This window comes from Camelina sativa, chromosome 5 (genome assembly GCF_000633955.1).
Source record: "Camelina sativa cultivar DH55 chromosome 5, Cs, whole genome shotgun sequence".
Classification (NCBI taxonomy): domain Eukaryota; kingdom Viridiplantae; phylum Streptophyta; class Magnoliopsida; order Brassicales; family Brassicaceae; genus Camelina; species Camelina sativa.
In genome coordinates this window covers 6,523,879-6,543,442 of record NC_025689.1, presented here as the reverse complement: position 1 = coordinate 6,543,442, position 19,564 = coordinate 6,523,879, and the positions used below count along the sequence as shown (strand labels likewise).

At 37.1% G+C, this 19,564-nt stretch overlaps 3 protein-coding genes across 5 annotated transcripts; 1 reads left to right on the top strand and 2 right to left on the bottom strand.

Moving 5' to 3' along the window:
• Nucleotides 9,591-10,734, top strand: LOC104785840 (aquaporin TIP1-1). The gene is made up of 2 exons (XM_010511130.2): nucleotides 9,591-10,066; nucleotides 10,149-10,734. The coding sequence occupies exons 1-2, from the start codon at nucleotides 9,683-9,685 to the stop codon at nucleotides 10,518-10,520; spliced, it is 756 nt and encodes a 251-aa protein (XP_010509432.1). The 5' UTR covers nucleotides 9,591-9,682; the 3' UTR covers nucleotides 10,521-10,734.
• Nucleotides 13,761-15,674, bottom strand: LOC104785839. Its single transcript, XM_010511129.2, has 4 exons — nucleotides 15,348-15,674; nucleotides 15,125-15,235; nucleotides 14,651-14,719; nucleotides 13,761-14,065 (listed from the first exon to the last, which is right to left on the bottom strand). The coding sequence occupies exons 1-4, from the start codon at nucleotides 15,492-15,494 to the stop codon at nucleotides 14,015-14,017; spliced, it is 378 nt and encodes a 125-aa protein (XP_010509431.1). The 5' UTR covers nucleotides 15,495-15,674; the 3' UTR covers nucleotides 13,761-14,014.
• LOC104785838 (ACT domain-containing protein ACR10-like) lies at nucleotides 15,816-17,880 on the bottom strand. 3 transcript variants are annotated; one of them, XM_010511127.2, is made up of 6 exons: nucleotides 17,642-17,880; nucleotides 17,234-17,461; nucleotides 17,053-17,158; nucleotides 16,643-16,970; nucleotides 16,264-16,548; nucleotides 15,816-16,154 (listed from the first exon to the last, which is right to left on the bottom strand). In XM_010511127.2, the coding sequence occupies exons 1-6, from the start codon at nucleotides 17,691-17,693 to the stop codon at nucleotides 16,017-16,019; spliced, it is 1,137 nt and encodes a 378-aa protein (XP_010509429.1). In that variant the 5' UTR covers nucleotides 17,694-17,880; the 3' UTR covers nucleotides 15,816-16,016. The 3 variants fall into 3 exon arrangements, with proteins under 3 accessions (XP_010509429.1, XP_010509428.1, XP_010509430.1); XM_010511126.2 differs by having other exon boundaries at nucleotides 17,540-17,877; XM_010511128.2 differs by having other exon boundaries at nucleotides 16,067-16,154; nucleotides 16,254-16,548; nucleotides 17,540-17,879.

The following is a 19,564-nucleotide window of genomic DNA, read 5'->3' as shown; positions in this document are numbered from 1 at the left end:
CAGCAATAACCGCAGGAGAGTTCCCAGTAACGATAAGATCATCAACATAGACTAGCACATGAATCCGCCGAGTGTCATCAGCATAGGTGAACAATGAATAGTCTTTCAAACTCTGCGTGAAGCCATATTCCTTAAGAGAGGTGGAGAGCTTCGAAAACCAACATCTTGGCGCCTGCTTAAGCCCATAAAGAGACTTATGTAAACGACAAACCTGTGTCTTATCATCAGTCCGGAAACCCGGAGGAAAACGAATGAAAACTTCCTCTTCTAAGTCACCATGTAAGAAATCATTGTGAACGTCCATTTGATGAACCTCCCAATCCCGAGCCACCGCAACTTCCAAGAAAGAACGCACAGTAGTCATTTTACAAACAGGAGCAAACGTTTCCGTATAGTCAAGCCCCTCGGTCTGGTTGTTGCCAAGAACCACTAACGAGCCTTGTAGCGCTCAAGAGTGCCATCGGATCGATATTTTAACGTAAAAACCCATTTACACCCAAGAGCTTTCTTACCCGGAGGTAATGTCTCCGTCGTCCATGTGCCTTGGTCCTCAAGAGAGGTAATTTCACTACGCACAGCTTCACGCCAGTTCTCATCTTCCATAGCCTCAGCNAAAAAAAAAAAAAAAAAAAAAAAAAATCCATTTGAGAGGCAATTATTCAAGAACCAAAGAAAATCATAATCTTTTTAAACATTCCAATTGACCAACACGCCTTGGTGACTCTATAATATTATTCAGATTGCCTTGTAAATCCCTAGAAGAAAGCACACACTTGAATGTTAGAGCTATAAAACCTTGAAGATTATCTGCAAAAGTTTGTGTCAAAACCCTTAAGATGTATAAAGGTTTCTTATTCATAACGTTGCACAAAGTGTGCCTTATATAGTAGATACAATATTTAACCTAAGGATGGAAACATAAATACCAAACTCTACAAGACTATATAGTATTTACATAATAGAATCCTGGCTCGTAATACCCCCCTTAAGGTGGAGTGTGCAGGTCCCGAATACCCACCTTAAGCTTAAAATCATCAAACTCTTTACGACCAAGAGCCTTAGTGAGAATATCAGCCAACTGAACCTTAGTCGAAACATGTTGCGGAGCAATGACACCACGCACAATCTCATCACGAATGAAATGACAATCTGATTCGATATGCTTCGTCCGCTCATGGAAAACCGGGTTCTTACTCAGATGGATAGCCGATTCATTATCACAATATAGAGAAACCGGAGCTGAACAATCAACACCCATGGAAACAAGAACATCGCGCAACCAGAGAAGCTCACAAACCGTTTTGGCCATAGCACGGTATTCAGCCTCACACGAGGAACGAGAAACCACATCTTGCTTCCGTGTCTTCCAAGATACCGGAGAACCACCAAGTTGAATAAACCAAGCAGTGAGAGAACGTCGTGTTAAGGGACAACCGTTATGATCAGCGTCACACCAAGCCGTAAGACGAAGATCAGTGCCAGAACAGAGAAGAATACCTTGACCCGGATTGGACTTGAGATAACAAACTACCCGACGTGCCGCCTCCCAATGTTCCACCCTCGGAGCATGCTTAAATTGAGACAACAAATGAATAGCATACGAGAGATCCGGCCGAGTAACCCCAAGGTATATAAGACGACCAACCAAACGACGATAACGAAACAGATCAGGAAGCAATGCACCCGTAGCCGTAGCCAAATGATGATTCTGTTCAATAGGATGAGAGACAGGCTGCGCCCCAAGCAAACCAGTATCCGAAATGATGTCAAGTGTATACTTACGTTGAGATAAATACATACCAGTAGTGTTCCGAGCCACTTCGATGCCCAAAAAATATTTAGAGATTCCCAGATCCTTCATACGAAAAGAAGAGCTCAAATACGTCTTAAAATCAGCAATAACCGCAGGAGAGTTCCCAGTAACGATAAGATCATCAACATAGACTAGCACATGAATCCGCCGAGTGTCATCAGCATAGGTGAACAATGAATAGTCTTTCAAACTCTGCGTGAAGCCATATTCCTTAAGAGAGGTGGAGAGCTTCGAAAACCAACATCTTGGCGCCTGCTTAAGCCCATAAAGAGACTTATGTAAACGACAAACCTGTGTCTTATCATCAGTCCGGAAACCCGGAGGAAAACGAATGAAAACTTCCTCTTCTAAGTCACCATGTAAGAAATCATTGTGAACGTCCATTTGATGAACCTCCCAATCCCGAGCCACCGCAACTTCCAAGAAAGAACGCACAGTAGTCATTTTACAAACAGGAGCAAACGTTTCCGTATAGTCAAGCCCCTCGGTCTGGTTGTTGCCAAGAACCACTAACGAGCCTTGTAGCGCTCAAGAGTGCCATCGGATCGATATTTTAACGTAAAAACCCATTTACACCCAAGAGCTTTCTTACCCGGAGGTAATGTCTCCGTCGTCCATGTGCCTTGGTCCTCAAGAGAGGTAATTTCACTACGCACAGCTTCACGCCAGTTCTCATCTTCCATAGCCTCAGCAAACGTCCTAGGTATCGTACCGGACGTGATCGCAGCAAGAAACGCGCGATGGTGATCCGAAAATTGAGAGCAGTCGACATAGGAGTCGATAGGGTACCAACAAGTTTCAACAAAATCCCCATCGGACGCCGCATGAGTCGTATTAGTCACATAGTCATGAAGGCGTGTAGACTTAAACTTTTGGCGACAACCTTTTCCCATAGGCTCAGATGTGTCGTGAGTAGACGAATCCAAGACACCAGAAGAATCAGCCACAACATCAGCACGTGATGTGTCCAAACGCAGAGTAGTAGAAGTCGATTGTGTCACCGGGGAGGAAACCGGAGATACGACCGAAGAATCTCCCGAAACAACAACTCGTGTCGGAGAAGAAACAAGAGGTTCCGTGGTCAAAGGAGTTGCAGCCGGCAAAACCTCACTGGAGGAGGGAACCAAATCCAAAGTAAGGAACTCATCATCATCAATAATAGGAGACGGTATAGTCGGAGCCGGAGCAGTCGGAGAATCCGAGCGAGTATGAGCAAATGGAAACTCCTGTTCGAGAAAAACAACGTCACGAGATACAGAAACTACACCTGTATCAAGATTGTACACTTTCCAACCCTTTTTCCCAAAAGGATAACCGAGAAACACGGACCGGGTACTGCGAGAAGCAAATTTATCCCCACCGTGTTTCTGGTTATGAACGTAACACAAACAACCGAAAATACGAAGATGATTCATCGGAGGTGGTCGGTTATAAAGTATTTCAAATGGAGTCTTGCCATGGAGCACTGTCGTGGGCGTCCGATTGATTAAGTAGCCAGCGGTTAGAACACAATAACTCCAGAATTCAACCGGAACAAGAGCATGAAACCGTAAGGCTCTGGCTACATTCAAGATGTGACGATGTTTACGCTCCACACGTCCGTTTTGTTGAGGAGTTCCAACACAAGAAGTTTCATGGAGAATACCTTTCTCGCGAAAGAAACCGCTAAGACTTAAAAACTCAGACCCATTATCGCTTCTCACTGTCTTAACCTTGCGGTCGAACTGTCTTTCCACCAAAGAAACAAACTCACGTAGAGTCGAAGCAGTTTGAGATTTTGATGGCAGCAAATATATCCATACAGCACGCGAGAAATCGTCAACAATTGTCAAAAAAAACCGTGAACCACAGATTGCTGTAGTCCTATAAGGACCCCATATGTCGCAATGAATCAACTCAAAAACTTCAGAAGTTTTATTAATGCTCAAAGGAAAAGAATCACGTGTTTGTTTTGAACGAATACAGACGTCACATGTTTTTGAATCAAAACCGCTACTACTAGAATTTGAAAAAGACAACATCTCCATAGTTGTAGAAGAAGGATGTGCAAGGCGATCATGCCACACCTCCTTGGGTTGTTGCTCCAAAGCTTGTGTCAAAGCTGCTTCAGCCATCCCTCGAAAGAAATATAACCCATTCTGCTGTTCACCTGCGCCAATCACCGTCCGTGTGATGCAGTCCTGAACAATACAAAGCTGATCAGATATCTGGAAATGACATTGTCGATCTCGAGTCAGTTGAGAGACCGAGATAAGGTGGCAGTGCAAGCCATCGACAAAGAATACGTTTATCAAAGTGAGATGGGAACCGAGAGAGACCATCCCGCGTTTAGTAGAAACCGTAAACCGGCCATCAGGGAGTTTTATAAACATAGGAGCCATATCACAAACATTCGTTAAGAAATCAATGCTTCCCGTCATGTGGTTAGAAGCCCCAGTGTCAATAATCCAAGACTCAATAAAAAACTTACCAGCAAGAGGATCATGAGTACCAACAGACCGTGCATTAAGCATATCCTTCAGCTTGATCCAATCTTGATCACTTAACCCGCTAAAACCAACACGATCAGCATCGGTGATATTGGTATGTCCGAGAGACACCGAAGCCGCAACATGTTGAACATGTGTAGGTTCAACAGACTTGGAAGGAACAACCGAGACACGACGATCACTGCTTGAACCACCCGGACCAGCCTGTGAAGTAGTAGGGAGTTTGGAACGAGGGCGATCGCCCCACCACCAAGGATAACCGATCTTACGAAAACAGTGATCCGCCAAATGACCTTTCCTTCCGCAGCCCGTACACACAGCCGAAGGATCTCGTAGTGGAGGAGATGAATAAGTACGCGGAGCCACACGAACCGCGAAACTAGCCCCCTCATTCCGTTCTTCCATCAGCCTACCCGCTCTCTTTGATTCCTCATCTTGAGTAACAACTTGATAAGCCTCATCAAGAGATGGAAGTGGATCACGCGATAAAAGAGAAGACTTTACCACACCAAAGACACTCTCATCAAGACCCATTAGGAATTGGTGTAACTTGTCTTCTTCACGTTCCTTGGCAATCTCCTCAACTGTCTTCGCACGTTGGAAATCAGCAAGGCTTGTCCATAGTTTCGTAAGTTTCCCATAATAAGCTTCCACCGCAGAACCCTTTTGTTGACAATTAGCTAACTCAGTCTTCAAACGCTGGACCCTTTGGCCATTCTTCACCGAGAATCGCTTTTGTATGTGAGTCCATAAGTCCGAAGCAATTTCATGATGCGAGAGGGAGCTACTTAAATCCGGTGCTACAGTTTGTCGCATCCAAGACACCACCATAGCATTATTTGCCCACCAATCCTCAATGTCATCGGACTCATCATCAGGTTTAGGGATAGATCCATCCGCAAAACAAAACTTTTTCCTTGCTCTCAAGGCAAGACGCAAGTTCATAGCCCATTCATCGTAATTGGATCCACGAAGTTGTGGTTGTGAGATCACGGATCCAGGGTTATCTCCAGCTGAGAGATCATAGGGGTCGATTCGACGTCGGGTAGACTCAAGACGAGACTTAGAACCCGAAGTCAGCATCGAGGCAACCTTAGAAACAGACTGATCGTCCGTCATAGTTCCAAGAGAGATATATCGACAGAATGATCGATATACCAAGGTCAAAGGAAAAGAGAGAAATCAAAAGAAAACAAGAAGAACAGAGTTCTCCAAGCAAAACAGAGGATCGAATAGCCTAAAAAAATAGGTTTAGCTCTGATACCATGTCAAAACCCTTAAGATGTATAAAAGGTTTCTTATTCATAACGTTGCACAAAGTGTGCCTTATATAGTAGATACAATATTTAACCTAAGGATGGAAACATAAATACCAAACTCTACAAGACTATATAGTATTTACATAATAGAACCCTGGCTCGTAATAGTTTGAAAGATGATAAGTACTAGCAAGAAAAAAAAGGGCAGTTGGTTGCTAAACCGTAAGGCATAGCAAAATGAATTCAAAAAAGAGCTAAGTGGGATATATTACCTACATCTACATGGATCAGTAATAAAAAAGAAGAACATATGCATTTAGATCAAACAACCATAATAGAGAATCTACCATACCCTCAGAAATGAAGTTTCTTGTATGTGCTTCCAATATCAGCTTACCAGCTTGGCTGGTTTACAAATTACAATGTTGCCTAAGGATTTTTCAAGGCCAGTGTTCTCTGCAAGGATGGTTTGATCAAACTCTCTTCTTTTCAACGCAATGGGTTTTTTTAAGCTGCAAATATTCACTCAATTAAGCCGATTTATGATACCCAAAATTTACATGCAAGTTCCTTCTAATTGTATTTTTAATTTTTAAATTAATTAACTCTAATTATTTAACATTTTAACTACTGTATAGTTTTTAGAGTGAAAAAAAAAACTTGTGGTTAAGATGATTGCCAACGCCACGTATTTTATAATATCTTAATTTGTCAACGTGATTATACTATTTTCGCCTTGAGGAGCCAAATAAATTTGAATATTCTTTATCACGTTTATAAAAATCATTTAAAGTATAAGTCGTCGACAAAAAAATTGTGCTATTTATAGTCAACAATAATAATGTGACGTACACTCTTTTTTCATGGAAAAAAAAAACTCTATTTTTGTTTTCTTATTGGCCGGCCGGATGGATAGATTGGGCGGTGTGGATTGTAGTTCGCCGGCTTACGATCATATTTAGAAAATTTATTGTAGCTTTTTTCCCCTCTTTTGTCGACTAATTATGTTGGGTCTAATATACGAAAAATTACCTTCTGTTGTTTATTAATTTTGTTAGATGAATACTCGTATTGGTCTAATTAACATGAGTATCATTTTAACTTAAATAAATAAACTATCATTTTAACCAAGCATTTTCAAGAAACAAAAAAAAAGTCAATGTCAATAAAAAAAAATCAACGTATAGACGTTTTCAGACGTTCACTATATATTATTTCGACAATCTTACAGTAAGATTCTGTCGTGACATTAAAACTCCTTTTAACTCAATATCAACAAAACTCTAGCATTGAACGAGATACAAGTCTCTATTTCAGATCCAGAAACCATAAACGTTAAATTAATCCTCTTAATTCTATCTTTGATTTGTGAAAACCATCTAAAAACCAAACATGATCCACCACATAGCTAGACGTGTGTTCTCCCAAAAAAAATGTGTACTCGCTAGCAAAAACCCAAATTAAAACCTTCGTTCTTCTTATAATGATCATAGAGATTCGCGCGCCTTATCATTTTTGCCAATAAATTTCCTAGTTGCCTGAAGCCAATCTTCTTTCCACAATAACAATATTTTCATTAAAAAAACATATTTCATTTATTTTATTTTAATTAACGTAGAAATGAACAATGATTTAAATTGGAGCACTTGAATATAATAGTACACCGGCCACAACCCCACAATTCACAAACTTGAGAAAGAGAGAGAGAATATGCCCAAACTTACCAAACCTAATCATTTTCATAGTTAACGATTAAAAAATAGTTTTGGTAAGATGATGATGTCTTAGTTCACTTTGATTCCTTTTTCAAAAATCGTTTTCATATATCTACATAAAAATGTTTAATACATATTTTTGTTCAAGTTTTTTTTTCTAAAATATACATTGTGGTTCGATTTAAATAAATATGATGGTTCAAAACTTCAAATTAGTATTGTTAAAAAAAAAATTGAATGAATTTAGTTATGTCCACGTATATGTTTGGCTATTTCAACGTTTAAGATTGTTAATGCTTTGAAATCTTATAACTAGTTATAATAGGTAAGTTGAACGGTCCAAAAATGCATCTTTTCAAAAAAAGGTTTAAATTTGAGCGAGGAAAACATTAAGGACATTAAAAGTGTCACAATTAAAGTAGGGGAATTCCGAGGGTTAAATGTTTTGGAGACACTAATGTGGCTACTATGTTTTTGAGAAGTATGTACATATGTTGACAAAAAAAAAAAAAAAGTGTGTACATGTGACATGGTAAAATATATACTGGAACATTCATCACTACAAGTCTAGAACGTTCGCATGTATGCATGCCATCTGATGTACACCATAAATATTCATTAATGCGATCCACCCAAAAACAACGGATCTACCTAACAATCCATCCCCATCTAGGTTATTCTAAAATCACACGACTTACATAAAAGAAAAAGTTTCACATGTTTTTATCATTCACAGGTCACACAATTCGTTTGAAGAGATTATAGATATACATTTTGGAAAGAGACATTGTAATAGATATCCAACTTCGTCCCGTGTTATGTGATAGTAACTTTGTTTTTCTTTTTCTTTTTTCTATAGTTGGTTTGGTTATCCTATTATAATTCATTAATTCTCTCTAAACACAACCGACTAATGTGTTTTATGTGTGGGTTATACATAAGTCAATCGCTTTAAACCCTTCGAATTTATATAAACCATCGGGATCGTTTTTATATAAAGAAAATTAGTTAAGTTGTTAAAACTCCCAACAGTTAAAAAAACATCAAGTTGGTTTAAAACTATATTTTCAAAACTATATATACTTGTAATTTTAAGAACAAATTGCCAAACTATTCGAAATATTTTTTATAAATAATTTTTCAAATAAAATAACAAACTAATTTATCGCGTCTTTAGATTATTATTATTCAATTTAACTGTTGCATTTTTTAATCAAGAATACTCACTTTCTAGCAGTACCAATCAGCCTAATAATAAACCTAAACCGCCCAAAAGGGACAGATTGCATCGTGGTGGTAGGATATTCATAAATGATTTTTTTCCTTAAGTGGAGGGCCGTCACACAATACTTTTTGTCTAATATATATAGATTATTGGTCTACAAAATAAAATGCTAAAATAGTGTATATTATCTATTTGTATGATATGTGAAAAACTGTGAGATGGTCTGGAATGTTAGAATTTGGTGCCATAAACAATAATATTATCATTCTTTTTCCTTTTCTTTTTACAATCATATAAAATTTGGCGCCATAAACAAGATAACATCTTATAATTTCCTCGTATACGTGGAGGGCGAATTGGAAGAATTACGATAAAGCGGATGGTTTGGCATAGATGTCATTTATGTTACATAATTCCACTTAACGATAATATATTTTCTTAAAAAATCATTAGATATGGTTAGCATGTAATGTCACTACGAATATCAAATTCACAAAACTAGCCATGACTTTATCTACACAGAATTATTTATGTTTCAAGTACACAGACCCAAGAGAAAACAACGACAATATAACAAAGTAAACAACGACTAATAATAAATAAGGAAGAAACAAAATGACTAAACATATGAATTAGTAACCACTCTTTAGTATAATTTTTGTTCTGGAGCTTGATTTGTATTGACAACGTATATATATTCGAAAGATTAAATTCTACCACTAATTAAGTTAAAAAAAAAAAAACTCTTAGCAAAAGAGTTGGAGAAAGTTACTAGAATAATCTTTTTCCTCTTTAGAATTAGATCATTCTCGAGAGAGAGAATATGAAAAAAAGGACAAAACCTCTATACATGTACAAACATGACAAGTCATTATCCGCCACGTAGATTGGTCGGTTCCGCTTCGCTGGAATCATAGCGATGTACTTGTTTAGCCTGTTCCCATAATTATTTAAAACAAATTTAAATCTCCACCCGCTCCAATCACATAATTTTCAACAAAAATTAAATTTTTATTTATTATTTCTAAATAATTTCTCAACCGGTAACAAGTCACAAAGAAGGCGCCACCTCAGATTATAAGTAAGAGCACAGAGTAGAACAGAGGAACTCATCATCAATCACATCTCCCTCACTCTTCTAACATCTAAGACGACGATTCAATCTCAGCCTCCGTCCGATCATGCCGATCAGAAACATCGCCGTTGGCCGTCCAGATGAGGCGACCCGTCCCGACGCCTTGAAGGCAGCGTTGGCTGAGTTCATTTCAACTTTGATCTTTGTCGTCGCTGGTTCAGGCTCTGGCATGGCTTTCAACAAGCTCACTGAAAACGGAGCCACTACTCCTTCTGGTCTCGTAGCTGCTGCACTGGCTCATGCCTTTGGACTTTTTGTAGCAGTCTCTGTTGGTGCCAACATCTCCGGTGGACACGTTAACCCTGCCGTCACTTTCGGTGCTTTCGTTGGTGGTAACATCACTCTCCTCCGTGGTATCCTTTACTGGATCGCTCAGCTCCTCGGCTCAGTCGTCGCTTGTCTCATCCTCAAATTCGCCACCGGCGGCTTGGTATGTCAAAATTAGTTATTTTTATCTGTTTTTGACCTAACTTCTCCATCAAGTAACTAATTAACGTTTTGGAAACTTTTAGGCTGTGCCGGCTTTTGGACTCTCTGCTGGAGTAGGAGTGTTGAACGCTTTCGTTTTCGAGATCGTGATGACATTTGGGCTTGTTTACACCGTCTACGCCACCGCCATTGACCCCAAAAACGGGAGTCTTGGAACAATCGCTCCCATCGCAATTGGTTTCATCGTTGGAGCCAACATCTTAGCTGGAGGAGCATTCTCCGGAGCCTCCATGAATCCCGCCGTGGCTTTCGGACCAGCGGTGGTGAGCTGGACGTGGACCAACCACTGGGTCTACTGGGCCGGACCTCTTGTTGGCGGTGGAATCGCCGGACTCATCTACGAGGTTTTCTTCATCAACACCACCCACGAGCAGCTCCCAACCACCGACTACTGAATTAGTCTCTCTTTTTCTCTCTTGTGTAATTTTATTCGTCTTTGAATTTTAATGTTTTTGCTTTTTTTATTCCGTTTGTGTAATTTCGAACCATCAAGGGGTTTATGACCGTTGGATGATCTTCTAGATGAATCCTTGTCCGTTGATTTCAAGAGTGGTAAATGCAACTACTATAATGTGAATTATGTGTCTATATCTCATCTTAAGTTTTCAAGTGTTGCAGTTTGATTTGAGCCATTTTCCTAATTTTTAATTTCGACTTCAATTTTAATAGGCTATGTTGATGGAGACATGGAGTAGTACAAAATTACAATATTAAAAAATTAGTTATATATTACATAGCATACTGAATTATGTCAAATTTAGAAATAAAACTATTGGTGCTAAGGGTATAACGCTTAGAAAAACTTTGTTACAAGTTTGGATCTGTTAAAATTATATATGCATGCAAAATTTTGAAATTTGCAATTGCTGGCCTTTTGCAATAAGGGAGTAAAATGAATTTGTAGGGTCAGTCAGTGAGGGTAGTAGTGGTGGCTTTTGTAATTTTCTGTCCATGTGACATCTGTATTTGCATTTTCTAAATGCCTGAAATAAGAGAGAATGAGAAAAATATTTTACTTATTTTATGCAATATGATTGTTTTGCAAACGTAGATATCAATCATACCCGAGATTATATGATGATGTTTGGTCAACAAGTTTCTGAAAGTACCAAAGCTTTAATCTACATACCAACGTTTCAAAAACAAAACAAAAAGGAAGTAAACGTTTACATACAACGACCTATCGTCTATCACAAAACGTCTAAATTAGGATATAGTTAACTGTAATTGGATAAAAACAAAACATTAACAATAAAACTATAACTGATTAACGGCTTCTAGGTGTTGAATGATGAGAAGCACAATTGGTATCGAATGCTAAGGGTGGAGCAGAACGAGGTGAATATGTGGAAGGAATCTCTTTGGTGTGCACTATCTATCAAATTAACACTTGTTTCTCTTCTTCTATCATTGTCTTTATTGTAATTAAAAACTACAAAATCCTTTTGAACTGGTCCGGACCAAATCAAGCCATGATCCGAGGAAGTGTATGTGTTTTACATCTGGCTTGTGTCATCGTTTTTGTTCCGATATGTCGGCCGGGAGTATAATAGGGACCTATCGGTCTCGACATGCTACGTTCCATATTCACATTAGATAGAGATTCAAAATCTTTGGCCAAACCTAAATGGATACGGATGTGCAGAAAGCACGTGAAAACCCCTGCGTCAATTCATAACCTCTTCCTCACTATTCATTCTTTTCTTTTTTCTTCTACAAACTATTGAAATCTCATTCCACACGACAAGCAATCGTACACTGGTTCAATTATAGACATAGTAGTATCTTCTGATTAACTTTTTGTTAATATTATACAAATCTTGAGTAAATATGCATGGTTCGTTACATTTGTGTGGACTGTTGAGTATCTTTCCGATGTCAACAACATTTTCTATATAAGTAGAGTAAAATGTAACTGAAGATTAAATGAGCCATTAAGATTCATTTTGTTGTTTAGTTTCGGTGAAAGAAAAAATGTATATTAATCAAGAAATGTTCGATAATTCACTACCCAAGAAAGTACCCATGTGCCATTTTGGAAACTTTTACCTAATTTTCTGTTTCTTTTTCCCACTTCCCTATAAATTTGTAATTTCTCATCAACTTTTCGTGAGTGAATAGTATAATAAGAGTACACTCATAACTCTCAATACCATACCTTATCAATCATATGGCTCTCACAAGAAGTCAAGAAGAGGTCGGTCGCATGAATTAAAAACATACTTTGCTTATAACTTATAAGTATACGGTTAAGCGCAAAATCGAATTGTAGAATTCAATCTCAAGTGAAGGTTGAACCGCATCTAACCACTTCGTATTTGACTTTAATAAACGACTACCTAGTTGGACTAAACTCTAATATGTAGCAATTAATATCAAACTTAATGGCATTTCCCTATTTATCTCCCTGCTGTTGTGGAGAACTGGAGATGAAAATAGGGCACCACGTTATGGCAACAAATTATATGCCACAAACGTTAAAATTGTCATTAATAAAAAACAATATGGGATACAGATTCGCACGAGGGACAAGGCCAAAAAACACAATCAAAAGTGATTGAAAAATCGACAGTAAAAGAGGACAGCTGGTCGCTATCTGCTAAAAAGTAAATAGGTGAGGGGGACCTTTGCAGAAATTATTGCTGTTTAGGTCCCATTTTCCACAGATCTTCATCATTAGATTTTTTTTTTTTTTTTGAACTAAAGATCTTCATCATTAGATTTTCTTCAACAATTATATCGCTTCTTCCAAATTATATTTAGAATTAGTATTCCAGCCTTCAAGGAAATAGTAGTTTTGTTATCCTTAACGATTTTGTTGAAATCATGATAAGTGTGAGCGAACTTGAGTACTTGAAATCAAGAAATCAAGTTGTAGTGAGCAGGAATACCACATAACTTAAGATATATTAAACCAAAAGGTTTTTAGTGTTTTCTTTTCTTCCCATAGATATGGTTTAGTTTTAAAATTTTATACTTACTAAAAGTTAAACTGATTGATTACACACGTTGTAGGGTTTGTGGAGTAGATAATTTTTTAACTTTTCGAATTGGAATGGGCCGGTGCGGCGGTGCCAAACATTCTTTTAATTTTTGCTTCTTTCTTTCTTTTACTCCAACGATAACGTCACTTCTCTATCTAACATTTACAACATGTTATTAAACCATATTTTTTCAGGTGGGACAAACACACTACTTTGACAATTTTCTTCCCTGAGTGAGTCTTTAGGTTTCGAACTAAGTTATTTTTTCGGTTTAGTGTTACTTATATATATTTGTATTTGGTCGCTTTTGTTTCCGGTATGTGGTAAGGTTTTAACGTTTTCTGTATTGACATTGTATCAATTTAACTAGTTTATGTGGTTGTAGACCAATCTTTGTTGATTTATATCGTTTTAAAAAGATTTCATTTCTGTTGTCAAACCAAACCCAACTCAACATAAATCTCACCTTCATACTGATTTTTTCTGAACCACTCGTATACATTTAACACATATTTTTCTGTCGCCTTTCCAAAGTGCATTATCTCGAGAAACCGTAAGAAAGCTGAGCTTTTGAACCTCTGTTACTTAGTAAATGTGATCTCGAGAAAACTAGCCGCTTTGCAATATTCCATCATTCTTTTCGACAAGGAATGACAGAAAACTTGAAAAACATTGGAGATAACCTTTAAAGACATTCTTACAATTATCATTCAAACCAATGATTTGATAGCATATAATTTCTGTTTGTAAAATTCTCTATACAAACACACACATAGCATATTCAACTTTGCTCATATTGTATCTCTCTGCCTCTAACAAGTTCTGGCGACTAGACAGATCTCCCGCAATTCCAAAACTCCCGACGTAGAACCTTGACAAGTATGTAACCCTTAAATCCATAGTGTTTAGCGGTCAATGAAAGACTTATTCATCAGCTCGACGGCGTTGTCCATGAACTGCACTCTCAGGACAACAGAGATACCGATTATCAAAATTAAAACCTAATATGATAGAGCACACCAACTATAATCTTAAAGTCTAACAAAACAGATGCTGAGCACATTTCATTACTAATTATGATCAAATTGGTCCATTTCTCTATCAAAATCCTGGTCTAGCCCATATTTTCGTACATTAACTATCTGTGTTAAGATGGTCATCTATACATCCCAATTGGACTTCAGGATTCTAGGTTAGAACCGAGTGGCTAGACCAGATACGCTCCCAGAGTCAAACTCCCACTACTTCCCACTTGTTGAGCCACATGATTACCAAGTGGTTTAGGCTTTGTCCCAAGTAACCAGCTTATCAAAAAGAAGATGACCATCTATGATCTTGATATGCCATGAGTTATAGGATACAATAACCTAATCCCCACTTATATAAATTCACATAACACACTAGCCTCAGGCAAACAAAGAGCTTTTAAGAGTTCACATAGAACGAAACAGGATCATCCAAGGTATTGGCTCATCATACTAACAGGGGATCATGTACTAGTATCTGATTCAGACACAAAGCAATAAGATGTTGGTCTTTACCTTTCCAAGCATTTTCAGCTCTTTTCCCACTGGTTCCAAGAATTTAAGATCAACTTCAACCGGCCACACCTATTTATCAATACACCAAATATCAAACTGTTAGCAAATGAGACCTAATAATAACCCATTAGTGAATAAAACACCAATGGGAAATTTACGAGAAAGCAGTCAAAACATCAGACTTGACATAAATGATATGTTCAACTTGTAATCCTATAGCAACATCTCTATGCTCAGACCTAAGCAGCTACAGAACTAGAAATTATCCTCAAAAGGTGAGCGAAAGATTAAAACTTGCACAAAACTACTAAATAAACTAGAATATTCAACAAGACAAAGGAATTAGACAACAAAAGATGATACACAAACACATAATCCTTTCCCTTCTTGAATTCTAAACCAATATAAATACTAAGAACTTGTACTATACACAAATGCAACAACAAACACATCATTCTTTCTGTAAGAAGTCACCTTGACACCAAGTAAGCGAACAGGCGTGACTTGACCAGGAACAACACATTCAGGTCCTGCAGATTCAAGTACAGCTTCCATCGCAAACCCACCTCCCACAGGATTCGGATGCTGCAAAGATTACACACAACCCCGAATTTTTTTTAGTTAAAAAATGGTAATTTCCAAAATCAAATTGGGAATCTACAAAACTACGGAAGAAGAAGAAGAAAAAAAACAAAACCTTCATGACGGAAATGGCGTAATCGGTTTCAGGGCTTTGAGAGATAGAAAGAACAGGTGAGCGACTGATCTTAGGCACTGGTCTTACTGACGAAACTCGCCATGGTGCATCCTCAGCTAGCGTCGTCGCTCCTCCTCTCTTCGCCATTCAAGATTAGATTTTTTTCTCCGGATAACAAAACACTGATGATGAAAAATGAAAAACTCGAAATTGAGAGAGAGCCCTTCAAATTTTGTGAGTGAAATGGATAGAAAGATTTTATTTTATCTAATTTGCTTCTCAAAGTCGAAAACTTTTGAGGTCAGCTTTCGAGATTGTCTTCGTGTGCTTCTTAAAGAGTCGCCATTTTTTTTTCATAGGTTTCTCCTTCACTTTTGTACCCTTCATTATGTATTTAATTACGAAATAGCCACCCTCCTTATTATAGGCCTTTCAACTCAGCCCATTATGTCACAAAACAAAAAGATCTCAGCACAAAGTGGTTAACTTAGCTTAAGCTTAGTTCTCTTCTTTCTATCACACACTCATTTACAACTTTTTTTTTCTTTTAATCTACTTACAAATATCTCAATACATATATTACCACATATCATCTTAATCTACATACACTCATTGCATCATAATGTACAATCATATAGTCTTGATCGGTTAGTTTATGATCCTGAAGTCTTATTCCCAACCCATTAAAGTACTCCACACTTGTTCCTCTATCTTGCTTCTTGGGACAGGTAAGATGTCTTCTTCGTTGATCAACACTTTGTACACCTCCCATTCTCTTTCTCCCGTCACGTGTCTTCCAATTTCAGCCTAGTTATGACATCAGACATCAGATGATTATGACAATTGTTATGTTTTTGGTATAAATTACAAAGACCTTGAATTATGTGATTGGATGAGTTATAATACATATATATACCGAGAAGATGCAGGTGTTGATCTTCTTGAGGGCAAGTGCTATGTCGTGGAAGACTTGTGGCCTTCCCTTTCCTGATAACTCGACAGGGTTTGTGACTAGAAGTTCTGTATCTGGACCTCGATTCATCATGACCACTCTCAGAGGTTGTTGTAGCTCTGCTCTTAAACGATAAACCAATGCATTTAGCTTGCTTGAGTCCAAGATCTTCCGACCATCAGATTGCACAATGAACAAGTCGATCTCACAGTTCCTTCCTCTTTTGATTGTAAAACGCCCATATGAGATCTGTTCATCAAACAAGATTCGAGAAAACGTGTCTCTTATGTGAATACTACTAGTGGAGTAATGCAGATAAAAAGCATCAAAGACTTGCACAAACCTGAATGTTGAAATCTTTGAAGGTTCTCATAATATCATAAAGAAGGCCTTTGTGATCTTGACAAGTGATATGAATGAGGGTATGAGCTGGGCTTAGAGAGTTGTCAACTGAAATAGACACATTGCTTGAAGTGTGTAACCCACCACTCGGCTGCTCTCCCAACACATCCGAGGAGAACAATGTTTCTGCAACTGACGAGGAAGCCTGTGAGCGAGCTGTGATTTCTGAGCCAACAAGTTCAATGTCATAGCTGATCATTGAATCTCCTATGGCATCTCTAAGGTACTCATACACTTCCTCCCGCCTCTTCCCCGTCCCTAAAAGCTCTCTGAGAAGAACAAAAACAGAACACACCTAAACATCTAGCAAATATCCAAAAATCTCCTTTTTAAATATTCATTCTATATTACCTAGTGTCTGTGACAAAGAACAAGTCCATCACTTTCCCATCAGGTGTAGTCGATATCTTAACTTTCTCAATGTTAATCTCAAGCTTGTAAAGAACCTCTGTGACATCTGCCAATATATAGAAACAGTGAGTGAACCCACAGCTATAACTAACTAAAATTAAGAGAATCAAAAGAAACTAACCATAGAGAAGCCCTGTGCGGTCAGAACAAGCTAGCTTCAACAAGAAAAGATCAGGAAACTTGGGAGGCTGAGACTCAGAATCAGAAAGGTAATATCTTGAGATACCAAAGGCCCAAGAAAAAGAAGGGCTAGCCTCAACAAGTCTCATCTTCAACAAATTCCATCTCGTGTTTGGTTTCCCAATCACCCAGAAGACCAAGTAACACCATTTCCCATCAGTCGTTACATCTTCACAGAGCAACAACATTTCAGGTCACAAACCAGAGCAGAGCAGATATCAAAAAAAAGGAGAAATTTTTTTATTACCTCCTCTGACAATGTTGAGGCCGAAGAAGAGAAGGATACGGCAGAGATCACAACCTAGACCAGTTTTGTCAGGACAATTGATGGTGATAACACTCGGCTCACCTTCTTTCTCCGATTGACTGATTATCACAACATCATCCGACAAAATACCCATCTTCTTCTCGTCTCCCTTCAAAGTTTCGATTTTTTTGTGCTTCTGTGATGGTTTTAGCTGGATTCTATTTACATATGGGAGAGAGAGTCAAAGATTTTTTTTTTTTTTGGTCGGAAGAGAGTCAAAGATTTAAAGGTCTGCTTAACTTTATTACTTGAAACCATGTTTTGTGTGATCCTACCTTTTAAGCACTGATTGTGATTTCCTCCTGCCACTTAACTTACTATTAATCAACTATTTTGGTGTGTATATGATTTCTTCTCGTTTTAGAAGTCATAAGAACCTACTAATTCCCCATTTATATTTTAATTAATTAAAAAAATTAAAGCAATATATAATGATGGTTGGTTGGTTACTTGTTATATATTCTTGGTGTGAAAAATCAAATCAGAATTAGACCTTAATTCCGATAATGGTTTATGATTATTTGAGTAGTAATGAGATTTTAATACTATTATTAGTATTTATTACGTGGTACATCACAGGTCATTTTTTTATTTCTTTGGTTTGTTATATAAATCAATAATCGTGTATTGAAAAAATTAATTTGAATATTTCATTATAGATTCGAATATGTCATTATAATATTGAATCAATAAATCAGTTCATCTATTTATAACTATAATATTTGATACTAATAAATAGATTTCATTAAAAGTGAATATTTGTTATCGAATAATATGAAAGTTTTCGATTTTGACTAAGATAATAATGAATAAAGATCGGATTAGTGCAATAAGTTTTTTTTAATTAAAACTGACCCAACAATTCGGATTACACCAAAAATATACTCCAAAAATATTAAAATAGATTTTCTTCTTTTTATTCATTATCTAAATGTAAAATAACTCAAATGTAATGTTTGGTTACAAAAATTCTAAAACAATTTTTAAAATATATCTCCGTTTATAAAATATTTCTTGTTTTTTGTGTTTTTTTTGCATATAATATCTCTATACCATCAAATTTAATATTGTGTTGTTTTGATGGTTTTTTTGAAAAATGTAGCTGATAAAAACGCAGCTGATATTGGCTTACAAGCTCAAATGCAATTGTGGATGGATTCCAACGAATCTGGTGTTGCACTTTTGATCACTAGTGACCAAGGTTTTCTACCTATTCTTTGGACATTGAAGAAGAAGAAGTCTAATTTCAGTCCTTTGCTGATGTTAACGCCTGTTGTGCGCTCAACCTTAATGAAAGATTTTAAGTCTGATTTGAATTGCCAATGGGTAGAGGCATGACAATATCATCTCATCATGAAGTGGTAATGCAGTGGAGTTTGATTAGCAGCCTGCTATCAGAGTGACTTTTTGTTGCTGTGTTTGGCTTCTCAGAATTTGGTAAGTTATTTCTGTCGTTAAGATTCTGATAGCAGGCTGCTAATCAAACTAAATTTACCAAACATATACTTGAAACCATGTTTTGTGTGATCCTATCATTTTAAGCACTGATTGTGATTTCTTCCTGACACTTAACTTACTATTAATCAACTCTTTTGGTGTGTATATGATTTGTTCTCGTTTTAGAAGTCATAAGAACCTACTAATTCCCATTTATATTATATTTTAATTAATAATAATAATAAATTGAAGCAATATATAATGGTGGTTGGTTGGTTACTTGTTATATATTCTTGGTGTGAAAAATCAAATCGGAATTAGACCTTAATTCCAATAATGGTTTATGATTATTTGAGTAGTAATGAGCTTTTAATACTATTACTAGTATTTATCATGTAGTACACCACAGGTTCATTTTTTTATTTCTTTGGTTTGTTATATAAATCAATAATCCGTGTATTGAAAAAATTAATTCGAATATTTTATTATAGATTCGAATATGTCATTATAATATTGAATCAATAAATC